Raw genomic sequence first — 24846 nt, 5'->3', positions numbered from 1 at the left:
TTATATAATTAAAATTTATATGCTGTCAATGCCCCAGAAATTAAACTCTACAGGTAAGGGGCAAAAGTAAAGTACCTCTTCCATTAAACTTAATTTTGTAAAAATATTGGAGGTCTTGATAATTTTCAAATCCACAGCAGAGGCACTTATAATAAAGGGTAAAAAGATATATCTAACTTGACCATTTCTATTATAATAATAATCAGAAAAGGAGAAAAAGAAAAAACTACCACGGCCAACTGGAAAAAGGGCAGAACTCAGAAGCAACAAATCTCATTTCTCGATGGCAAATGCCAAATAGAGTCCAGCTAGCTAGTCCGAACGAATAAGAACAATCCGGTTGGTTTAAAACCCGGTTCACGAAAGCCGGTCCACACAAATCATTTTCCCCCAATAAATGAATTACAGAAAACGGAACAACATTCCTTCTTCTCTCGATCCCTTGTAGCCAGCCCTGCCGTGTACATATGCCAAAGCACAAAACAGAAACAAGTCTTCGCTTAAGGGATAAAGAAGAGATCTACGGATTCTCCTGCTAATTTTGTATTTACTGATGTAAATACTCATCCATCGACTTATTTGCATTCAAGGTTTGTTACTTGTTAGTTCAGATTCGGTGAAAAAGAGGAAAAAATAAGCACTTTTTATTAATTTTTATTATTATTTGTTTCTTCCTTGTAATAACAGTTTCGTTTTTCAATACTCCGTTTGGCGCCGTCTCGCTGTCGATTATTTTGTCAAAACGTAGAATTTGCTGAACTGTCATTATTATCGTCTTCCACTTTACCTAACGAGTCCTCTCCTTATATATTTTGTGTTTCTTAGTTTCCTGCATTTTGATTTCAGTTTTATTTATTACTGTCAGATCTCAAATTTTGCTTTATTTTGCCTATTTATGTGTTTGATAATGTGAATCTTAAAATTTCTGTCGTTATTGGTTAATTCCAGCACTTAATATTTTTGCCAGATTGGTTTCCCGTACCAAGAGTGAGTTTAAGTGGCCACATTTTATGAATTTGTTGAATATTTGCAATGCGGAGTTGACCGAGAAGTGCGAGCTAGGGGATGTGGAGTGGTTGTATTATACTGGCTTTCACTTCATCTACTGAGAGTGCGAAGGAAAAAATTAGTTGTATATAAAAATGGCTGATGCTGCTGCTCTTATTGAAGCCTCAGGATCCAGATTTAGTGATCTTGAGCTCATCGGAAGAGGCTCGTTTGGTGACGTCTATAAAGGGTAAGGATCAAAATGTTTTATTTTGTTAATGTGTTTCCATCTTGCTTTTGTTACTAGGTGTTATCAATCCATCAGTTACACTTCAATTTTGAACTAGTTCAGGTAAATTATATGAATCTTCCACGTCCACGACACTCTATTAGGTCCAATTTCATGTTATTAATTACTTTACCTTTTAAGCAAAATTAGGGGTTCTCTAAAAGTACTATTCTCTTAGTCATATCCTCATCACTACATTGACATATAAGTCTCTAACCAGATTAAAATGGTTCTCAGCAAGCAGTTACTTTGAAATAACAACTAAACTTTAATTGTAACTAGTTGATATTGCGTATTTGAATCCTTTATTTCCATTGTGCTTTGTTTTTGCTAAATCCGAATTAATCCTGAGAGATAATAGGGTCTCTTAAACAACTTTCATTATGAAACCAACCGAAAGCAGCCTTTCCTAAAAAGCGCTTGGGCGCTCTACATACGATGTAGACGTGATTTTAGGTCTACATTGTCCCGTTTTAGCACCTTTAATCATTTTATATTGTTGCACGTACGTACCATTGCATTTAGAATTCTGCTTAGAACATGGACAAATCATCTCAGACGACATTCTCTCAGCATATCTTCTATGTGCCACTTGCACCCTCTGTCGAAATGTGTCAAAGTTGGTTTGAGAAGAAAAATATTTTAGAATGGTTAAATTTAAGATTATTTAATGGGTTTGAAATCTAAGCATGTGAAATATGTGTATGAGTAGTATTATTTGTTGAACAACGTCAAAGATATCTTGATGCTTACAATAGTAGAACACGTGTCATAAGATTGGGAGGGGGTATCCACGAGTATGTCTAGCACTTTAAATAGTCTTTTTTTGTTGTTGATAAAGAGCACTCTAGATAGTCTTTCTCACAAGTGAATGATTTAAGTGATTATGAACAACTTGATATGTCATGTTATAAGATTTTGTAAGTTATATTTAGTTTTTAGTCAGACAAGGTATGTTCAACTCTTAGGTTCTTTTGATAGGTCAAGATGATATTTATATTAGGAGACTAAGGATTTTGATGTATGATGATTGTAATTGAGGAATTGCTATTTGAAGTTTATAGGAGATCATAACATATGGATTCTTGTGCTGGATTTCTTATTTTGTCTTTGATTCCATCTTAGGAGAGCGAAAGTGGACTTGGCATTGAATTTATCGACAAGATTGTCTTTGCCTATGTGTATCAAAGCAATTCACTAATAACTTATAGAAAATATTTCAAGTAATGGTTTATACCTTCTTATGAAACTAAAGTGTATTCACTTGGAATATAGCTGAACTTCGTCCGGGAGATAAAGAGGTCAATTACAGAACTACTAAATAAGAGCGTGCTAACATTTGCTTGGAATGGAGTATATATTAGGTTTAGGCCTTATAGAATTTTACTCTTTTGAAGTACATAGAAATTAGCTAGATGTAGAGAAGATTATCCCTTAATTGTGAATAGTCGCATGGAGGCTAATTACTTGTTTAAAAAAAAAAGAAGAGAGAAAGGTAGCATAGAGGTTAATGAAGTCTAATTGTCTTACAAGATGTCCACCAGCAACCTTTTTTTTTTTTGGGGGGGGGGGGCATACCACCTTAGTTGCTTGTTTCCATGGCTTTTCTAAATTACATCACTATAGCACTAAGCTTTTAAATGCTCTTTTACCCATAATCTGCTATCAATGATATAGATTTCGTTTCATTGAACTTGTTGCCATTTGTTGCGATGCAATTGGTCATTTTTCTTTCTTCACTTTTTTCGTGAGTTATTTTACTCTTTACCTGCTTGTCACCCCTTCATCTACTTATACACATACTTAACCTATCTAAGAAAAAATTTCAATAATAGAAATGGGAACTATATTATAAAGTATGTTCTCCAGTTTTGAATCGACATATGAAATCTCAACTTAAAATTCAAGATTGTAATCTTGAAACATAAAGCTATAAATTCAAGATTTGTTGCGATGCAATTGGTCATTTTTCTTTCTTCACTTTTCTCGTGAGTTATTTTACTCTTTACCTGCTTGTCACCCCTTCATCTACTTATACACATACTTAACCTATCTAAGAAAAAATTTCAATAATAGAAATGGGAACTATATTAAAAAGTATGTTCTCCAGTTTTGAATCGACATATGAAATCTCAACTTAAAATTCAAGATTGTAATCTTGAAACATAAAGCTATAAATTTAATGAATTCATAAATCCAACTCACTTGCAGTTGAGGCGTAAGTCGCAGCAGTTGTAAAATCTGATACTGATATATGGTCTATATTTATAATAACAACAACATATCCAGTGTAAGTCCAGTAGTGGGATATGGGGAGTACAGTGTGTACACAAACCTTACCTCTACCTTGTGGAGATAGAGACTAGAGAGGTTGTTTCTGGCTCAGGAAAAGCATAGTCACATCATAGTTGAAAAGAAATACTGGGGAAGCCATGGCAAAAAAAGCAAAAGAGACGACCAATAGTAATAGATATCTAAGTGTAAGAAAATCCGCAAAAAATAATGATACTACAGGTATGAGTGGTCTGTATTTATCTGAATGCCATATTGAATTGTTTTCGCTATGCAGCTCTTTCTTCTTGGTGAGACTCGAGTTCTAGATACCAGCAATTTAGCATTTCACATCTAGAGATTTTAATAAGCTAATTCCTCGGTAACCAAAAGAGGGAAATTTAACCTACTGCCAGAAGAATATCTGGTAAATCTATCGATTAGGAAAATGCTCAACAAGTCAATTTTTTTTTGCATTTTTTTCCCTCGCAAATGGCACTGTAGAATTAGTACTGAACGATTTTTAATTTTTGACTGAAAAACAAGGGAAGGAGGGGGTTGGGTTGGGAGTAGTAACTGAAAAGGGTCGTTATTCGCTTCTTTTCTACCATGTTTGTTAAAACCGAGATTAAAAAGGATAAACTTGCCAGTAAGTCATGTATCTCGTTTACCCACGTGAATAAACTGCTAGGCTAGGATTTGGGCTCTGTTAAGCTGCTGCTTCCTTAGTTTATGGAAATGTGAACTAGATGTGATATGCGGTCCAGATGCACTTTCTTTTACGTTTAACCTCAGTGGACGCTGGTGACAACATTCATTTGATCTAATTTCTATACAAACTGATAAAGTTAGTTTAGTGCATCTGTAGAATCTATTCTTTATTTTCGGTACAGATATCTCTAACTGCTCAAGGGACTTTAATGCCATCTCTTTGATAATGAACTTGAATGCTATTCTTTATTAGATGGATAAGGAATATCCATCTATTGATTTTTTTGATAGGGTAATAAATTTCATTAAAAAAGAGCAAAGAACATGTCCGTATGCAAGGAGTATACCAAAAAGTAGAAAACCTTACAAAAGGACATGGTTTTCTATGAATAACACCCAATCTTCTATACAAATAGGAACCTCATGGGTGCACCAAGAATAGATAAGGGAAAAGAGGGTACTCCTCAAGTGTACAAGATCTTTCTCTACTCTATCAAAAGCTCTCCTATTCTTCTAACTCCAAACAACCCATATAAGTGCTAGAGGAGCAACATCCCATGCCTTGCTTCTCCTCTTCAAAAATCCTCCCGTTGATAGTAAAGAATGGAATGCTAATGAAGGTTAACCGCCGATCATAAATGAATCATTTTTCAACCAAGGGGCTCGTTTTCTGTCCTGCAAGTTCCTAACTTCATCCAATATTTTATTCTTTAACTATGGTAACAATGAATAAGTGTAATAGGTCCTCTTTGTCTAGTCTGGATTTACAAATTTACTAAGAGATATACAATAGTATGATAATAGCGATAAACACTTCTTAAGATATGATAAACCTATGTCTTGACTAAGTGAAAACTATTCTAGCAAGGAACGAAAGCTATTCTAGAAGGAAAGGTATAAGTTTTTCCATGTTATTTCGTCCAGCTTGACCTTAAATTTTTTGTCTTGAAATGTCATCATGTTAATAAGTTCAATAGTATGTCTGGTTTTTATTTTTCTTGATTTGCAGGTTTGATAAGGAACTCAACAAAGAGGTTGCAATCAAGGTTATTGATCTAGAAGAATCGTGAGTATATTGCCTTGGGTACTTTACTTGGAGTTTGAAGTTATGTCCTCCATCTGTTGTTTAGCAGGAGCCACTGCTGATTTACTCTCCTTTCCCGTGGAGGGAGAGTAGACTGGCAGCTTACATGAAAGCGGCATGTCATATTTTACTTTTGATCTGAATATTTTCTATATCATCTCGGCAGTGCAACTTTTTTCATCTACTTTTAAGTTATATTTCTATTGTGTGAATAATCAGTTGAGGATACAGAAATGAGACTAGACTCCCTTGGCAGAACTCCATTTAGGTTGATAAACTATAAGCTCTATCATTTTTTTGTCAATTTCACCATGTAGGTTGGCAAATAGATTACTCTAGTACAATCGATACAGGAGAAAATATATATTGATTAAACGGTTAGAACTGATATCAGGCACAACCAGTGCAAACTATAACTAGTGGTTTCTGATTTGGCTTCTTGCTGTTCTAATATGATGATCTTCAGGCCTCTACAAATCTTTATCTAGCTAGTTTAAGTGAAAGATGAGTTGAAAGCTTTCTTTTTTCATATATTTGTTATGGAAGAGTGTGTCTGTTCTTTGATCTACTTGATTAGAACTTGAATAGATTAGTCGTTGTGGCAGATAGACTGACCAACTAAGCTTTAGTCCCTATATGTTCTTAATTCACTTCATAGATATATTTTTTTTGATCAAGTAAAGGTATCTAATTTGCTTCATATTTGAACTGTGCCTTAGCAAAACATTTAAAGATTGTACTGAAAGTCCATGAATTCCTTCAAGTTTCTTTTGGTAGTTGAAGCACACTCAACTTTTTGGTAATTGGTGTAGGGCTATAAATTTCCAGATTTATCAACACTGAGACATCTATGCAAATAACTTTGCCATTCATGTGACCTTTGATAAGAAACTAATGTTCATAATTGGTTCTAGTTACACCAGTGTTGTCAAAGGCAAAAAGCTCTAATACTTCTAATTGGGGCTTTAAGCGCAAAGTGCACTTAAAGTGTGGGCTTTAGTAAAAAAAAAAAGGCGCAATGAAAGGAAATAAAAATAAATATGTAATTCAAGAACAAAGTAGCAAATTCATTCATAATATTTTCCTTTACAGCTAATACACTTATTTTCCAATTATATTTGTTGTTGTGCTGCTTGATTCGCGATAAAACTCATAGGCAATGAGGCACATGTCTCAGTGCCTTGCCTTACACTTAAGCGCAGTTTAAGCGAGGCGAAGCGCAAGCTTTAGGGCTTAAGCACGCCTTAAATGAGCCTTTGACAACACTGAGTTACACAAAGCAGTCTAATAATTTTTTGGATAACTTTGTTGGCTGGGTGGAGACTTGAAACTGTTGTTTCATACAAGGAAATTACTTCACTGTTTATTTTATTTCTCCTGAAGTCTCTGTCCTTGTTATACCTTGGTTATAGTTTAGTTTATCCTAAATTGTCTTTTTATTGCTGTCATTCAGGGAGGATGAAGTTGAGGATATCCAAAAGGTATATTGACATTTTTGATTGACTTACGTTATTCTTTGGTGATTATATTAGATCATTAACTGAGCAGGGTTTTTATTGGATGACTTTTTTCAGGAAATTGCAGTTTTATCACAATGTCGATCTCCCTATATTACGGAGTACTATGGGTCATACCTGCACCAAACTAAGCTATGGATAATAATGGAATACATGGCTGGTGGCTCAGTTGCTGATCTAGTAAGTGGCAAAATCTAAAATAATGCCAACCTCTGCACCCTGACTATAAAATTTCCTGGACACGAAGTAAATATTCATCATAAAATAATGGGATTAACTTTGACTTTGGGAGGTGGGTTCTCCTGTATTGAAATGTTGTATTTTATAATTATAACACTATATTTACGCTTGTGATGGCTAAAGAGGTCAAAAATCCTTGAAGTCAAATCAGTTTAATATGTTGTTTCTACTTTCCGTTGTGCTATAAAACATACGTAGCTCTAGTTTTTTTGCTGGGGATGTTGAGGTGAGACAGGAAAAGTGGAAAACAATGATATGAGATAGTGTAAGGTTATCTTTTACTTATCCCAGAAATAAAAGAGATAGTTCTATTGTTTCTCTCATTCCCGTCTGCATATACCACAACAGAGCTTTCCTGACTTGATCTGACTTCCGTTTGAAGTGTTTGAATCTTATTCTACTTATTGAAGGAAAATCTATTTCACTATAGTAAAGCTTATAAATGAAATACATAGTAATTTTTGGAACTCAAAGGCAAATCCTGCGGTGACTGGTGGGGATGAACTTAAAATGCTTTTTACATGCAGTTACCATTTTTGGGACTTATTTGACTGAGGGATAGAGTAATGGCCTCAAAACCTAAAAGATATCTTGATGATCAATTGAATGGAATTCCAATGTGGAACTTATTAAATTGAGGGATAAGAATACTGGCCTCAAAACCTTAAAGATGTCTTAATGACTAATTGAATGTCTTTGTAGTGTGGTATGACACCCTTTTCAACTAACTCTGTGACTCTTAGCAATATCTAGCTTTTGCCGAGCTCTGGCTGCACACTGCAAAACATTTTTTTTATCTTAGGGATCACCTGTGCCATGGTGTCAAATGTAAAGCTTGATTTCAAAACCAGGCTTGGTCAAATTTGTTGAGTTAGTTTATGATACTCCACTGCCACTACTATTTTGGTTATTTAACTTGTACCTCCTCCGAGTTGTGTTACGCCTGTTATTTGAATTGCCAAAACTTAAGTGAACATAATCAAATGTCAACCACTCAGCTTTGTTTGAGTTATACCTGTGCTACATACCTTTTTCTTGTTGGCGGGTTTTGAGATAAATAATGATTGCTTTTCAACAAGGGGAGAACCCATATACCAGGAGTATAGAGAATATCCAGATACGGTGACGTTCCTGGCTAAATTCATCTAATGATATATGCTAACACAAGGATAATTGGTGCTCCATAAAAAAGTTTGCAGAATACTCTGAATCTGGAATTTTGCTTACTGCAAATTCTATTTTGTTCGGGTCTCTTCAAATTCTCTACAAGCAAAGTAACTTGGCCGTAGCTAATCATTTCATAGTACTCGTACAGCATAGTGCAGTTATCTTTTTTGTTATTCAGGTTTAAATATCTGTTAGTGTTCAACACCTGCAGCCACTATGTTACATTACAGGCCACCTATTATAGGTGTGTTAGTTTTGCTTCACTAAGACAAAATGGCCCACCAGAAGCGACATGTCGGTCATCTATTCAATGAACTTTTCTCTGGATACTAATCAGGATTTTGTTTCTGCAGATTCAACCAAATCAGCCATTGGATGAAATGTCTATTGCATGCATTTTACGTGATTTGCTTCATGCTGTTGAATACCTCCACTCTGAAGGCAAAATTCATCGCGATATCAAAGGTTCATTGTATTCTTTTGTAGCTAAATATTGATAGCCTGGCAGATATCTAGATTGGTATTGTCCATGGGCCATTTGTACCTTTGCTTTTTATCTTTTCAGTTTTATTTGCTAAAATGTTGGCCATAGCTTAGATTTTGAAACAATGGGTGGATCAAACTTGATAATCAGTTCTTGCCTTGAGTTACCACGTTTTGTAATTAGATGCTTCTTGGTGTTAAACTGCAGCAGCTAAGATCATCTTTTTTTAATAAATCGTTAATACTTTGGAAGTTCTCTTAATTTGTTAATTGCTTCTTCCATTAGTTGCTAACTAAACTTGTTTTCAGTTTGAGGCCCACTACCCCCTTTTAGTTATGGAAATGACATATGTTTCTCGATTTTTTTGCAGCGGCTAATATCTTGCTCTCAGAAAATGGTGATGTGAAGGTATAATAACTCATGTTTGATATTATATGTATGGTAACAATGTGGTGTTACTATCGTGTGAGCTTGTTTATTGTTTTCTGATCTACCCTTCCACAGGTAGCAGATTTTGGCGTTTCTGCACAGCTGACAAGGACGATCTCTAGGAGAAAGGTACAATTTGCTATACTTTGCGGAATTCTGTTTTGATGACTAGATTCTTGTGCTCAATCACATTGCTGAATGGCTTTTATTATTTCTTGTTGACTAGTTATAGAGGTCTTTGGGTTACATGTCACAGTTTTGCTGGAAGTTGCATGGGGTTTTGTTGGTTAGAAGTAAGGTCAAGTCGCTAAAGCTTCCTAATGTAATTAATATTTGCAGACATTTGTAGGAACACCATTCTGGATGGCACCTGAAGTAATTCAGAACTCAGAAGGCTACAATGAGAAGGTATCTCTGGAACTGCAGCAATATACGGAGTCCATTTTCCTTCTTCTAATTGGTTCTTTCTTCCTTTTTCCGCTTCCTCCTCGTGTAGCTCTTAGTCTTAATCCTTTCCATTGCTGATTGAAATGATTCCCAAAACTCCTATATCTGTTCTCCTCTGTATGCCCTTGCTTAAGGTTTGGGTCAAACACCTAAGGTGTTTTTCCTCTGTACAGGCCGATATTTGGTCACTTGGTATAACTGCAATTGAGATGGCCAAAGGGGAACCCCCACTTGCTGATCTGCACCCCATGAGAGTACTTTTTATCATACCTCGAGAAAATCCTCCCCAGGTTATACTTTTTCCAGTTCAATGTTTTCGATTTTTGTTTTTGTTTATCCACTTCTGATTTATAAGTGCTCTTATTTCATGATACACTTTTGTTCTTCAAAAGGTAGCAATTAATGCGTTTTCTGTTATTCTGCAGCTAGAGGAACACTTTTCTCGTCCTCTCAAGGAATTTGTGTCCTTGTGTTTGAAGAAGAGTCCTACTGAGGTAGGTTTCATCTTTTTTGCTGCCAAGCCCCCTGTTTCTCTCTCTCTCTCTCTCAACGTCTCTGATTCTGCTTTGTGCTTGACTATTATCATACTTCCATGTGCCTATAATTATTCATCCTTTCATGCAAAGAAAAGAGTTGGAGTTTCATTGTGTATGTAGAAGTTGGTCCACAGGGGGTTAGCTTTTGAAGAACCAGGGCTTCAATATATAACACCTCAATCCCAAGCAAATTGTGGTAGACTATGAATCTTCATTGATCGTGTTAGCTCCATTAATGGTTTATCTTAGAGCAATATTGTACAAAAATAATAATAGAACAATAAAAAGTTCTAGAAGTTCTCTACATTTTTTTATTAGGTAAATAATTTTAGTAATGTGGGAAAAACTCCTATCTTACGAGCCTTATACCAAAAACTAGAGAGCCTACATGATAATTTGGTTATCGACATATAAATTTCTAACATAACTAAAAGACTTCTAGTAAACATATTACGTAGACTAAAACATGTTCCCAACTACTCCCTCTATCCTACTATATGTGTCATACTTTCTTTTTTATTCTGTCCCAAAAAGAATGTCATACTTTCTTATTTAGAAGCAATTCAACTTTAAACTTCCCATTTGACCCTTAATGAGAGGATTTATCACACAAGTTTTAAAAGTCTTACTTTCATTCTTAAACTGTGCCTAGTCAAGCACCGCCACGTAAATTGGGACGGAGTTAGTAATTACTTCCTCCGTTCCAGTTTATGTGAACCTATTTCCTATTTGGTCTGTTCCAAAAAGAATTACCCTTTCTAAATATGGAAATAATTTAGCTTAAACTTCCAATTCTGCCTTTAATGAGAAGCTTTTACAACCACACAAATACTCTAGACCCCTTTTTGACTTGTTTAGGACCGCAAATTCCAAAAATCTTCATTTTTTCTTAAACTCCGTGCCCAGTCAAACAGGTTCACATGAATTGGAACGGAGGGAGTAGTATCGCCTTTATAGATCTTTCTCTTCCATTATTCCCTTTTTTCGTTGGGTCTGTATGGGCTCCAAGAGATTGTAGGTATTTTAGGACAACTTCTATGTTGTTTTATGTCTACCTCATGTTCTTTAACACCTTCACTCTTCATTTCAGCCATCCTATTTTGATTCTTTTTCTTCATCTGTCATACCATTCTCTTGGAAAAAAATCAAGCATAGATTTATGATTTTTTTGGGCATTTACGCACCGTAATCCCATCTAATCTCACCTCAATTTCACTCTTATGATGACTAAACTTGCAATGCATATATTCGGTGGGCCTTTGGACATAAGAATTGTAAAATTCCAAAAAAAGGTAAAAAAAAATTCAAGTGAAAATGGTATTTGAAATTTAGAGTTGTGTTTGGACATGAATTTAATTTTGGGTTGTTTTTGAAGTTTTGTGAGTGATTTGAGTGAAAATTTTGAAAGACAGCATTTTGGAGTTTTTCAAATTTTCGAAAAATTTTCAAAATGCAGATGCAAGTGAAAATTGGAAATTTTATGAACAAACGCTGATTTCGGAAAAAATGTGAAACTTTTTTGGAAAAAAGGGAAAATTTCTTATGTCCAAATGGGCTCTCAATCTTACTTATGCTAAAACCTTTACTCTTCAGAGTGCTTTTCCACTGTTCAAGCTTTTAGTTGACACTGACGCTTGCTTCGTCAATTAACACAATATTGTTAGCAAATGACAAGTGGCAACTCCATGTGTTAATTAGCTCGTCCGTAACTAGGGCAACCAAAGCACGAGATCAATGCATACTCTTTCTTTTTTCTTTCTTCTCTAATACCCACCAAAGGATATTTCTTGGTACTCTGTTATATGCTTTATCTAGGTTAATAAACACCATGTTGATTGAGAATCGTATATGTGGCTATTGCTGTTTTACCGGTCTGTCTGCTGAGGTGAAGTCGGGAATTAAAAGATCGAATAGAACAATATATAGACACGTATTCAAATTCGGTTGAATGAGCGGAGAAAAAAAAGAGAAGATAGAATCCAATTCTTTTAGATACTTTACCTAAGAAACTCTGGTTCGAGTCCGTATAGCCCTATAAAAATGTAAAAATGAAAAATGCAAAATTAAAAAAGTAAAAGAAAGAAAATAAGGGCGAAAGAAAGATACCAAAGCAATGTTGTATCGGACTGGCTGTCTTTTTGTTGTTGGATCTCCAAGTTTTTGGAATTCTCGAAGGTCAAAGAGTTGTGGGGCTAGGAGTGTTCTCAATCTTAGCATTCCGAGACAAAGTGCGGTCATGTCTCCCCCCCCCCTTATAGTGACCACTTCCATGTTTTCCTCGAATTTCATCAGTTCCAGGCACTGTGCCTGTTCATCCATCTTCATTCAAAATAAAGGCGAACATCTCCATTGAGTGACTAGTAAAGTCAAACTTTGGCTCCCTAAAGACTAAACAAATGCATAAAGGGGGGGGAGGGCTTATGCAGCAAGCTAAGGAGGTTGTTGGCTGGGAGAGCTGATAAAAGAATGAAACCTAGCTGGCGGCATGCTTAACACATGCAAGTGAATGGGAAGTGGTGTTTCCAGTGGCGGACGAGTGAGTAACGCGTAAGAACCTGCCCTTGGGAGGGGAACAACAGCTGGAAACGACATACTAACGGATTTGGGTCCATAACCATGATTTCCAATGCACGAGGCTGTTAACCGATTGGTCGTAAGTTCGAATCTACTTGGGGAGATTGATTGATTCTGAATTAAAGTATCCAGAATTAGAATTCTAACCTTGTATCAGGGCCAAGGGACAGTCTCATGTAGACAGTTTCTATGGGGCGTAGGCCTCCCAAAAGGTAACGGAGGCGTGCAAAGGTTTCCTCGGACCGGAAAGCCTGGCTTCTTTCAAGCCCTACTTGAATTGCTTTCTTCTAAAAAGCTTTCTTTATTTATAGTCCTTTAAGAAGCTAAGCTCCTTCCGATAGAGCAAATAGAGCTTTTGCACATTTTCGTTAATCCATGAACAGGATCTATACATCTCGATCGGAAAAGAATCAAGAGAAAAAGAAAGAATCGGAATTGGTCGATAGATTTCTCGAAACAAATGAAAAGGATACAGATCTTTTTCATCTCGCGATAAATTTATCAATCTTTTTACCAACAATACAGCGTATGTTGTGGATCTACCATAAATCTAAAATGCTTCTCAGTTACTCTTGTAATGTTCCAACTCTACATTATATCACTTTTTTCCGTAGTTTTATCATATGTCTCATTAGTTGTATGCCATGATAGTTCGCACAACTTGAAATATCTCCTTTGATCTTACATATTGGAATCGAGGTATTCTTTCTCAACTGTCGGACACCCTACCACTTCTTATTATAGCATTAAGTAACTTGATAAGCCATCCTAATCAACGTCTCCAATACATATTCAAACCTCGATGTACAAAAGTATGACATTTGGAATACGTTGATAAAAGTGGCGTGGACAACCTAGGACGACTCGATGTCAGCTGTAATATGCTGTTTAAATAATTTATTCTCCATTATTAGTGCTTTACTGGGAGAATGAGCCATTGCAGAAATGTTAAAGCATTTCAACATGTGTTCATGACTATGTTGCGCGGACTCTCCAAAATGCTGCCGCACCTGTGTCGGATCCTCCAAAAATACACTACTTTTGAAGGATACGACATGCACCCGGCAACATTTTCGGAGAGTCCGAGCAACATAGGTTCATGGCAGTCTATCTAATAAAGGTGCCTATATGGCTACATATCTGTAGATGCATAGATAAAGTTACCAACTCACTTGACACATTCTTATGAGTCACTTCAGCCTTATAGTCTAAGAAGGAAAACAATTGTGTATGAATCAATTGGTTCTAATAGTCATTAGTGTTTGTAGTTTGGACATTTTGCAACTGGTAATTATTACAAGCACCTCAAAATTTGGGCCCTGGTGTAAGCCAATAGAAAGAGTAGAAGCATGATCGTTTATAGATGATCTACTTTTTAAAACCTCTGCCTTTATTCATCTTCTATCTTCTCTACAAACACTGAACTTATCAGGAAAAAAATCTGTGCAACAATGGTTTCCCTGATATTAATTATCCAACTCTTATTTAGTTGGGTGATGTATCTGTAATTTCGGACATGGTTATGCTTAGGTTTGTTTCTCTTATTCTATACTTCTATTGATCCTAGAGGCCAAGTGCAAAGGAACTACTGAAGCATCGTTTCATAAGGAATGCAAGAAAAAGCCCCAGACTTTTAGAGAGAATCAGGTGCATTCCATTTTCCCGACATCTTGTGCTCTTACACCTATTCTTTGCATGTTTGTTTGGTAAAAGGAATTTAAGGCATCATATTTTGCCTTAGTATCATTTGATACTATGGTACTTGATGAATTAGTTATATTTCCACTTTCCCAAAATAATATCTACTTCTAAGGTGGTAAATTTTATCTCACGTGGAACAAATTATTTGGGTCCCACTTTTATTTTCACGAGATGTCTTTAAGACCAGAAAAGCAGAAAGAAACTTATGGTCCTACATGTTTCCCTCCGTTTAACATTAAAATATTCTTTGTTCAGGGTAGGGGTAAGGTCTCTACCCCACTAAGAAGGAAACAGCCTCTCTACCCCAGGGTAGGGGTAAGGTCTGCGTACACACTACCCTCCCCAGACCCCACTAAGTGGGATTATACTGAGTTGTTGTTGTTGTTGTATTCTTTGTTCAAATTTTCTTTCTTAACAATTGTATCAGAGTCAAGTGCATAAATTCAATTTGGTACAAGAGGGAGTAAATGATATATATCCTGTTAAAAAAGGGACTAAATGATATTTTGGTTTACCAATTTTGGACAAGTTATCGCTTCTGAATCTTATTAGTGGTGTAGAATTTAAGGATTGTTTGCTTAATGATACAGGGTCAACCATTGTGTATTCTTTTCAAAAGTTGTTACATGTGTTTTCTTGTAGGGAGCGCCCCAAGTTTGAAATAAAGGATGATATTGATTCCCCTAGGAATGGCCTGAAACCTGTAGGGGAAGCATCGGGCACTGTTAAGGTGACAAGAGATACGGGTACTGAAGACACTGTTAAAGTCAGGTTAGTGAAACCTCTTGATGTGCCTTATTGTTATCTGTGGTGATTTTTTGCTGAGTGTTACCTTTACAGTGGCCAGGGGAAAACCCTAAAAACTGCTGGATGGGACTTCAGCATTGGAGGATCATCTAGTACTGGAACTGTCCGAAGTGTGAAACCACCACAGGTTAGAGATAGGAAACCAGAAGTTCCATCAAATCAACCTGCTTCAAGAAAAAATTTGGACAGTGGTAACAATTGGTCCTCTGCTTCTGGAACTATTCTTTATAACTCATCAGAGGGTTTCAGCCAAAAAGATGACGGAGATGCAAACAACAATGAGAAAAGAGATTATTCTCGTGAAGATGTATTGCTTTGTTCTCTATAAGTGTGTGTATTTTTCTATATGCATGCATATACTTACATTTGTGTCTTACGTCGTATCCTTTTAGTGAAATTTAGAAGCTTGTATGAAGGAGTAAACTTGATTACAGATCCAAGTTGCAGGAGAATGTATGTACACATCAGACATCATGATTTCCCGAAAATAAAGTAATTGATGTCTGCGATGTGGCAGCATGTTGGGATTTTACTGTCAGGAAGATCTTATTAGGTGGTTTTATAGCACTCTTCATGTAATAAAATGTTGTGACACACTTGAACTAAAAGTTGGATGGTTCTGTCATCTACAACAAGTTTTAGTGTATTGTCCAATGAAATAGCTAACATTAAATGCATCAAGTTTGTGCAAATTCTTCCCACGGCTGAGAGAAATCTCTACTTAAGCTTACAGATCTCCCAAAAGAAAAAATTAAAAAAATAGAAAGAAAGTGAAGAGCTTGTTTGTTCTTGATACTTTAAGTTTCAGATGTATTGACGAACTATTTAGTTACATTGCCCTTTACATTTTTATATTTTTCTGCTAGAATCTTCCTGTGACCCTGTTTCTAATCTGCAATTTACAGGAGGAATTATCAGTGAGTGGTACTGGAACAGTGGTTGTGAGATCACCAAGAGGATCTCCTAGAGGATTTCAGTCCTCTTCTCTGTTCAGTGACCAGAGTTCCCTGGTATTCGTCAGCTTTTCTACCAAAATTTCTTAACAGGCATATGCTAAAAACTTTTTGTTTAATTTATCATTAACTACTAGTGTCAATTCACTTTGCAGTCCAGTAGCACACTTGCTTCTTTCGAGGATGCTTCTTCCAGTGGCACTGTAGTTTATCGTGGACGTCATGATGACCCAGATTCTCCTCGAACGCCAAAATCTAGGTTAGGAATTCAAGAGAGATCTTCAAGTGCATCACTTGAAGATAGCACAACAAACCTTGCCGAGGTATCTATCTTCAGAATTCTCCCAACTAACAAGCTGGTTTCCATTTATGGGAAATTCTTGTCTCAATTAATGAAATCCGTGGGTTGATTTTTGTAATACTAGACTTTGAACCTAGGTATAGGACGGCCATAAGGATAATAAAAGTGGAAACGTGTTGTAAATTTTTTATCAAGGAAGTGTTATCTGAAAAAAAAACGTTATTCAAAGAAGACTTTGATTTCCCTCAGTAGTACATCTTTAATTCTTGAATCTTGATAGCGATTGTTTATTCATTAGGCTGTGATTTCTTATGTTTAACAAGCTGGACTTTTCTTTCATTCAGTGGTTCGGATATATTACTTAATTATGTTTAAGTCTCTCCAATATGACATCTCTCAGTTGTTTGTAAGGCTTATTAGATGTGAACTTTTCTAGGCCAAGGCTGCCATGCTAGCAGGACCAAAGAAAGGAAACGCTAGAGACAGATCGAAATTGGGCAAGGTCCAACGTGATGGGCTAGAAAATAAAACAGAACAATCAACAATGAGCTCTGATTCTTCTAGGTACATGAGTTTTTGAAGCTGAAAGATAGTCTGAAGTTGGCTTATCCTAGTTTCATCATTTTCCCTGAAGCACCATAACTTTTCCAGGCACTCTCGCGACTATCTTGATGCGCAGAAGGTGTTTTCAAGATCGCGCCATACAAGTGATGAAGAAGATGGTGCGAGAACATATGCTGCACCTTCATCTGCCACCTTATCTGTTCTCCTCATTCCTTCACTAAAAGAGGTAAGACTTGAGCTTTAAGTCAACTTAGATATCTTAAAGGTGATTTTTATGAGAGTCATGATAGATAAACCTGAGGCCCGTTGAGCCGTGCTTGTTTAGATTGCGATACATTCTTAGCTGTATGCATGCAAGAATATGTGCTGCTGATCTTTTTTCCATCAGAAACATTTGATGCGGGCGTGATTTCTAGCAGCTGCAGGGGCTTTAACAGTGTATATTTGGGGCTGAAAGGGTTCAAAATTTTTGGGGTGAAGGAGTTTTGCATAGGATAATGGCTTTCAATTGCATTAAGCTGAAAGGGGCTGAAGAAAGATCGGAAAATAGAGACTGGAAAATGGTGGCAAAAATTCAAGTTTAACTAACCATAAGAATCAATCCTAGGTGGCTTAGGATCACCATTAGGAAATCTGTAATTGCTGATATTTGATAATTGAGAGCACTATGATGGCACTTGTAGACCTCAATGAACTCATCTCCACAAGAAATATAGATGAACTAGGATCAAATACTGGTATTATATAAAGTCAGATTATTAACTCCTATCTAGATATATGCATCGTTTTTATTTCTATCAGACTCAAAAATCAAAAGCCTAGCACAATTGCTTTTCTGAAAATTTGATATACCATTTGTCTTTTGGCATGGCTGCATGTAGTGTTTGAGTTGTAATTGCATATAACTCAAATGTTGTACCTGCTCAGCACCTGGTGCTTAATAATTTACTTATGAATAAAGTTCATAATTTGCGTATAAGTCTTCTGATTACAAATGTGGTGACTGATCCAGATTTTCTGGCATATCAATCAAAATATGGCAGATGCTAGAGAGTGTGGCTGCACTCGCTTTCATCGGCTCGGACCATATCTCTATTTATATTTATACTAATTTGCCCCCAGCTTAACAGAATATGGAGCAGTAGTCTTTGTACTTGCTGACTCGAAATTCTGGAGCTACCTCTGATATATAAATATGTTTTGCAGACTGTAGAAATAGTTTGTGGCATTGTATCATCTTACTTTCATTTGAAGCATTACAAATTACTGTTTTGTGACTAATTATCAGCAAGAATGTTTTACATTCGTAGTTCGGCAAACCCTCTTGACCGTGAGCATGATGAATACAGTTGATATGGATCTTTTTGTGTCCTGGGGGGTGGGGGCTTTCATATGGAGTTTGGAATGTCCTTGCTCACCTTTTCATCTACTTTGGTGTCTAGACTGCTACTAGTGAATCAGATGGTTCACTCATGCAGGCGATGGTTGGCTCTTTCTTGGATATGGAGCGCATGAAGCCTGGTTCTTGCGATCTGTTCATGACTAGGTTGCTCCAGCGACTGGCAAGGTTATTAGTTATTCCACACTTTTATGCTTCCCTTGAAATATAACATAAAATGTACTCCATTTGTTTATAATATAGTTTTCTCAAGAGAGTAGAAACTTTTTGCAGCTCAAAGGAGTCATCTTTGAAAGATCTGCAAGACCTTGCTGCTCGCATCTTTGCAAAGGGAAAGATTGAAGCAGAGAGTACAAGTACCGAGGTTGATAGCAAGAAAAAACAGCAGAGTAAAGAGCTTAATTCAAATGCGAATTTGAGTCCTCTGGCAAGGTTCTTGCTCTCAAGGTTTGTCTAAAATGTCAGCAAATATTAAGTTCTTGTAGTGCTGTGAAAAAATTACTATGAATATGAAGCACCAAATCAGTTCCTCATCTAGACATTCCTATTTTAAAATGCAAGATGAGAGACTGGATATTAGAATTAATATCTATTCTTCCTCTGTTTCATGACTATTTTGGGCATCTCTTGCCTAATGCTGATTTTTCACTAAGTGATGTCACAGTATTAGATGGAGAATTATTACGTGTTATGTATCAAGAAATATGAACTACATAATGCATGCATCTATCTTCCGACTCTGGGCACCTTGAAGCATTGACTGGTCATGTCTTCCTAAACAAGTTTGACCTTTCAATTGCAGATGGCAAGGACATGCTTCTCGAGATCAAAATGCTTAAACATTGAGGTTAGATTATTGTTTCAAAATTTTGCTTTTTAATGTTGCTTTGTTCTAGAATTATTTTGATTCTGTGTACATATCATTTTGAGGACATCTGTAATTTCTGTCCTCTGATTCATTTTGTTGGGTTACCGAAGAAGTTTTTCTGCTTTTGCTTTGCCATTTGTAATTTAAAGCTCTATATTCTGTTAGAATTTGTCACTTTTATTGGGCGTTTTTGTTGCTCAATGTAATAGCAACAGGCTTCTAAATTTTAGTGCTAACCGGTGTTTCGACTTCCGGAAGTTGTAAAGGAAAGGATATTTTGACATATTGTTAACTCGATTTCTCCTTCGTGCTTGATACGTATACTAAATAACATTTCTCTTTCTTTATTCATCTTCATTTTGCTACTGAACTTCATTTGTCTGGAAATCAGATATTTACTTTGGGAAGATATTTGTGCAACTGAATGCAGCGTTCGTGGGTTTTTGCCGTGCAAGCTTTGCAGGGAAAGGTAATTTTGCTGTTTAAAAGAGGGGGAGAAGGAGAAAAAAATTACGATGGGAAAGAGAATAATGACGTTAGATGACTGCAAATCATCTAGCAACCTTGAGAAGTAAACGTTAATGTTAAAAACCTTTCGGGTTGCACCAGGAATATGGATTCGGACGAGTGGTTAAGTTTCCAGGGGTCAAGGTGGATCCAATTGATGAATGGACCACAACTCATCTTGTAAAAAGTTTGGTTGTGTCAATTGGGTGGAATAGGAATAGATTAAGCAGCTAATAATAACTAAGCCAGCTCAAATCAAAATCGTTCGGTATAAATTTATTCTTTTGGTTCTTCAATAAGTTATTTTTTTCAACCATCTTGATAAAATTTGTGTTATTTTTAAGAAAAACTTTTCTTAGTGACTGAAAGATAGAAGCTACAACCGAAATCAGTCAAAAGACGTTTGTCTTCTCTATACTGGGTAAAGCCGGAAAGATAGATCCCAAAACGAACCCTCCCCCCCCCCCCCAACCCACCCACCCAAAAGAAAAGAAAAAAGAGATGAACTTGAAATCTTAAAGGTTGCGATAGTTGAATAAACTGTATTATTAATGAGATTTAACTGATAAATTAGAACATTACGCATCGAGAGTAGCACAACTAGGTGACGTCTTTAGTTGTGTCTGATGCTTCGGGGTCCAGCTATAGATGAAGTTCTAAACCCTTTAATCACCATTGTATACTTGGAACGGTAAAGACGTCACCACTGTGCACGCATAACCGCTTCGATATTTTACCACAGTTCCACAAACATTAACATGTCAATTAAGGCCGTGCATAATTTGGTAAATACCGAATTACTGTATTGAAACCGAAAATTTTGGTTTGGTGTTTGGTATTCGATATTTTGGTATGTGGTATGGTATTTGGTTTAAACTTAAAAAAAATGATATTAGGTATGGTATTTAGTATTTAAAAGAATAATACCAAAATACCAATACCGTATTGAAATATGTAATAAGTTACACAATACATATATTATTAGTTATAACATACTAAGTTACATAATACTTTTCTTTGAGGCTGGTAGTAATGCCTATGTACTTCTTTAGGGAAATTGAGGAACAATATAGGCTGCAGATTGTGACTCTTATTCTCTAGGATGTCAAGTAGCTTAACGTAACACTTTTACAATTTTGGGGTGTTTCTTCGGGTGTATTGAATTGCATCTGCTGGATTAGTCCTCGTTATATTTTTTAAGTTCATGAATTAACTCTAAGCAAGTAATGAGATATTTTCAATGATTAAATTTATTCTTTATGTATTTTTTTACCTCTCGATGGGTTGATGGACAAAAACTTTATCAACAGTGCTTAGAACATTCTTATTTTTATATTCGCGAGCACTTTAATTAAGAATAGTACAATCTATAGTTCTATACACTAGTTAATATTGAAGCCGAACAAACAGAAGTTATCATACCGAATAAAACCGAAATCGAAAGGAGAAAATCCGAACCATACCGAATTTAATTAGGTACAATATTGGTATAGCATTTTAGAAAATCGAATACCGAAAATACCGAACCGAAATATCTAAATATCGTACTGTACCGACAGACGAATACCCCTAATGTCAATCGTACGTAACAATTGTTTGACAAAAAATTGTTATACCTTTTAGTTAAACTAATTAATAGAGAAATGGAGGGTGAATCTTAGCCCAACATAATTAACTCTAGATCCAAACACATTAAATACAAAAATCGAAGAAGATCAAGCTTGTCTAATATTTTTTAAGATGATTAACATATATCAAATGTAAATGATAAGCTTACATCTTTGATATGTTTGTACCATACTCGTAAGAGCAAGGAAGGAAAAGAGAGGAAGTTGTTGATAGCTAAGAGATCTATCTTTATTGATTCAATAATGATGATTGTAAGAAGTTGTAGCCAAAATTTGGATTGTTGGTTTGTTGTTAGGGATCTCTTCTTGCTCGTCTCTTTGATACATTGTTCTTTTCTTTTCTTCAATGGCCCCCCCTTTTCACTTGCCTTCTCCTTTCATATATGTATTATCAACCTTACCATTTATCCAATGGTCTTTACCCAACGGACCCTCACATGATTACACTCTTTCTTACTTGCACGAGTAGTGCGACGTATGCGTTGTCGTGCAGGCCTTCTGATGGATCGATCTCGATAGTGGCCGAGGGGGTCGCCGCTGTTATGCCTCGTGGGTACGACTAAGGCTTGGTCGACCCCTTATCGTTCCTTTTAAGGACAATCATCTTGTGGCTAGATTTTGATACAAATAGTTAGTCCCTCCGTCCGTCAGAGTCGCCCTTCGGCGAATTCGATGAGCGGATTTTGTTGATTCAAAAGTTAGGAGAAATCTGAACATTATGCGCAGAACGAGGTCCTCAAGCGAGGTGGCAACATGACGCTTCAGGGGTCTCATTGGACCGTTACGTCAGTTCAGAGTTGAACCGTTGCATCAAGTTATGATATCATAAATGCCCATTATGCATCATCATGACGCACGTTTCCCAGGCACCGTATCGTTTTCCGCGCCCTTTCAGTTTTTTGATTGGTGGCTCTTGGGTTTCCCGCTCAGGACATTTGTGTTCCTATTAATAGGGGAATCCCTCATTTGATTGTTATGCTTTTCAATTTACCTGAGAGATTTTTACAAACTCCCACATTCTTCAGTCTTTCATACTTCTACTTTCGTCAGAATTCGACGTGATCATTCTCCATTTTCTTCCATTGTTCTTGTTTATTTTGATCAAGACAAACAAATGGCTGGTACTTCTTCTCAGACTGGTAGATTTGTTGAAGCTCCGGTGCCGGAAAATAATGTGCCCTTTCTTGAAAAGGGAATGGAGGTGGTGGAAGACGAGGGATTTCTGACAGTGGATGAGATAGTTCCCCGCCCAGGGAAGATGAGGACTGACTTTAACAGCCCTGCTGGAAATGAACCAGAGCCTGTCCCCTCCACTATGGATGAAGCGGTGATTACGACGCTCAAGGCCAAGTGGGGAATCCCTGCTCATATTGAAATGGTACCAACAGCGGAGAAGGACATTGTACATTTGCACCGCCCGGGATACTACGCATTTTACGCGTACTCCTTCGTTATCAGGTACACGCTTCCTCTCCCCTCTCTAGTGGTAGTCTTCTGCCTTTTCTATGAATTGTGCCCGGCTCAACTCTCTCTGTACGCGTACAAACATTTCCTCATGCTTATCAAGTACGCGGAACTTGCCGGACGAGGAATTTCACTGAGGCACATGCTTCACATCTTTGCCCCTCATTTTCTTCGGGGTTCAATGATCCATATACGCCATTGAAGAACCAAGAGTTTGGTGGTGAAGATGGATGATAAGGCTAATTGCCGCTTTTGGGAAAGCTACTTCTATGTGCGGACATAGCACCTAGTGACGGACTCGGCAGGGTTTCCAGAGACGTGGAACTTCGCTCGTGAGTTATCCTTTGTTTATTTTGTGATTCCTAAGAAGACGGTCGTCGATCGTTCTCCTTTAGGTAATATTGCTAAGGACTTGTTTTTGCTTTTGCAGCCGAGAGACTACCTCCCCCGATAATTGACTATATCCACGAGTGGGTAAGCGCAATTCTCCCCCATACAATGGGGATTCGTGAGTGGGCGTCCTTCCATGAGAAGTATGGGCGTAAGCCTCTCACTGGTAAGTCAGCCCGCTATAATTTTTCTTTATTCTTTATCTTATGGTTTAAACCTTGTTGTTATATGATAGTGTTTCTTTATTGACAGGGAGAGTGCGAAGGACGAGGGCCCCTCCACTCGCATTCCGTCAACCGGCGCCCCCTGCCTGGCCTGCACAGAGGGTCGCTGTCCGGCCTACGCCAAGAGCTTCTGCCCAATCCGCATCTGCGGCCATAGCTGTATGTGCGGAGGCTACTCTTCAACTAGAGACTCTGGTTTCTGTTGTCTGCTCAACGGGCGAATCTTCCCCCGCTGGTAGTGGAGAGGCCCCATTAAAGAGACAACGGGTGGTGTTGGAAGTGTCTCCTTAAGCCGAAACATCTTCGAGGGGTGACCTTTCCTTGACGGTGCCCGAAATTGGCGGTGGTGCTAACCCGGCCGCAGAGGCTATGCCGGTTGTGAGCGGTCAACAAGCTGGTATGGCAGAGAGAGGAAGTCTTGAGGCCGCCATTGCTATCTCGAGCGGCCCTTCGACATCCCGGACGAACCGCACTTCTTCTTCAGCCAAAGAAATGGGAAAAGGCATCATGGTTGATGATTACGAGTCTGAATCCAACATCTATCCTGATGACGTTAAGATGTTCGAGGAGGGCTTTACCCGAACTGTAGTAAGAGCGGAAGGTCCTTCTCGAATACTCGAAATTCCATCGGATCTCAACCTTCTGCGAGACACGATGGATTTTGTGCTGCAGTTTGACCTTCTATGCTCTACCGCAGAAAGCGGAGCTTTTCAGGATGTTAGTGACGCCAAATTGTCACGTGGTGTGGCCGCGATGGCCTAAGGGTAAGTTCCTCTTCTTTGTTTGTTTTTCTTCTTCTTCTTTTTTTGTGTGACCTTGGTCTTTATCGACTTTTTTCCTTTCTTTGTTTTTAGTCTTACATACTGGAGATCGAGAGTGCTTGTAGGGCCGAGACTCGGGACAAGATTTTTTTGAAGATGCTTGAAAAGTATCGGCGGTATCGCAACAAATGCAGTGAGATGCACGGGTGGCTCAGGGTGGGTACCGACACCCAATCCATCGGGGAGGAGTTGGATAAAATGGATCAGGAGCTGATGCAGTCCATCCGCAAATGCAGTGAGCTCGAGGAGTTGCTCCATGCCAAGGACAAAGAGCTTGAGTTGGGAAAGAGGGTCGCTGCGGAGTGCGAGCATCTTCAGGCGAAGGTGCTATCGTTGCAAGCCAAACTTGAGCAGAATTCCACCAAAGTCGAAGCTTTGAGTGCATAATGGATAGGTAAGTTGGCCGAGCTGGAGAGGAAAGTGGTCGAGATGGAAAATACCGAGAACGTTCGGACATCGGCTTTGGCGAGAGCGGCGATGCTA

General features: G+C 37.5%; 1 protein-coding gene across 2 annotated transcripts; it reads left to right on the top strand.

The window, feature by feature from the left end:
- Positions 1–300: 300 nt before the first annotated feature.
- Positions 301–19680, top strand: LOC104241166 (uncharacterized). Of its 2 annotated transcripts, none has more exons than XM_009796085.2 (21): positions 301–590; positions 968–1237; positions 5268–5324; positions 6796–6823; positions 6917–7039; positions 8620–8731; positions 9121–9158; positions 9255–9308; positions 9519–9587; positions 9800–9916; positions 10052–10120; positions 14304–14383; positions 15080–15208; positions 15278–15371; positions 16150–16254; positions 16353–16520; positions 16935–17062; positions 17150–17288; positions 18505–18629; positions 18735–18908; positions 19264–19680. In XM_009796085.2, the coding sequence occupies exons 2-21, from the start codon at positions 1143–1145 to the stop codon at positions 19298–19300; spliced, it is 1941 nt and encodes a 646-aa protein (XP_009794387.1). In that variant the 5' UTR covers positions 301–590; positions 968–1142; the 3' UTR covers positions 19301–19680. The 2 variants fall into 2 exon arrangements, with proteins under 2 accessions (XP_009794387.1, XP_009794386.1); XM_009796084.2 differs by having other exon boundaries at positions 302–590; positions 15278–15551.
- The last annotated feature ends 5166 nt before the right edge of the window (positions 19681–24846 follow it).

This window comes from Nicotiana sylvestris, chromosome 7 (genome assembly GCF_000393655.2).
Source record: "Nicotiana sylvestris chromosome 7, ASM39365v2, whole genome shotgun sequence".
In the NCBI taxonomy this organism is placed as follows: Eukaryota; Viridiplantae; Streptophyta; class Magnoliopsida; order Solanales; family Solanaceae; genus Nicotiana; species Nicotiana sylvestris.
Note: the sequence above shows the minus strand (reverse complement) of the source record. Positions and strands in the feature narration are given on the sequence as shown.

Excerpts from the sequence above, each read along its gene's own strand:
- LOC104241166 (XM_009796084.2), top strand. The coding sequence starts at position 1,143 with ATGGCTGATGCTGCTGCTCTTATTGAAGCCTCAGGATCCAGATTTAGT. Across the intron at positions 6,824-6,916 it reads AAGTTGAGGATATCCAAAAG|GAAATTGCAGTTTTATCACA; the intron begins GTATATTGACAT and ends GACTTTTTTCAG. Across the intron at positions 16,255-16,352 it reads TCAGTGACCAGAGTTCCCTG|TCCAGTAGCACACTTGCTTC; the intron begins GTATTCGTCAGC and ends TTCACTTTGCAG.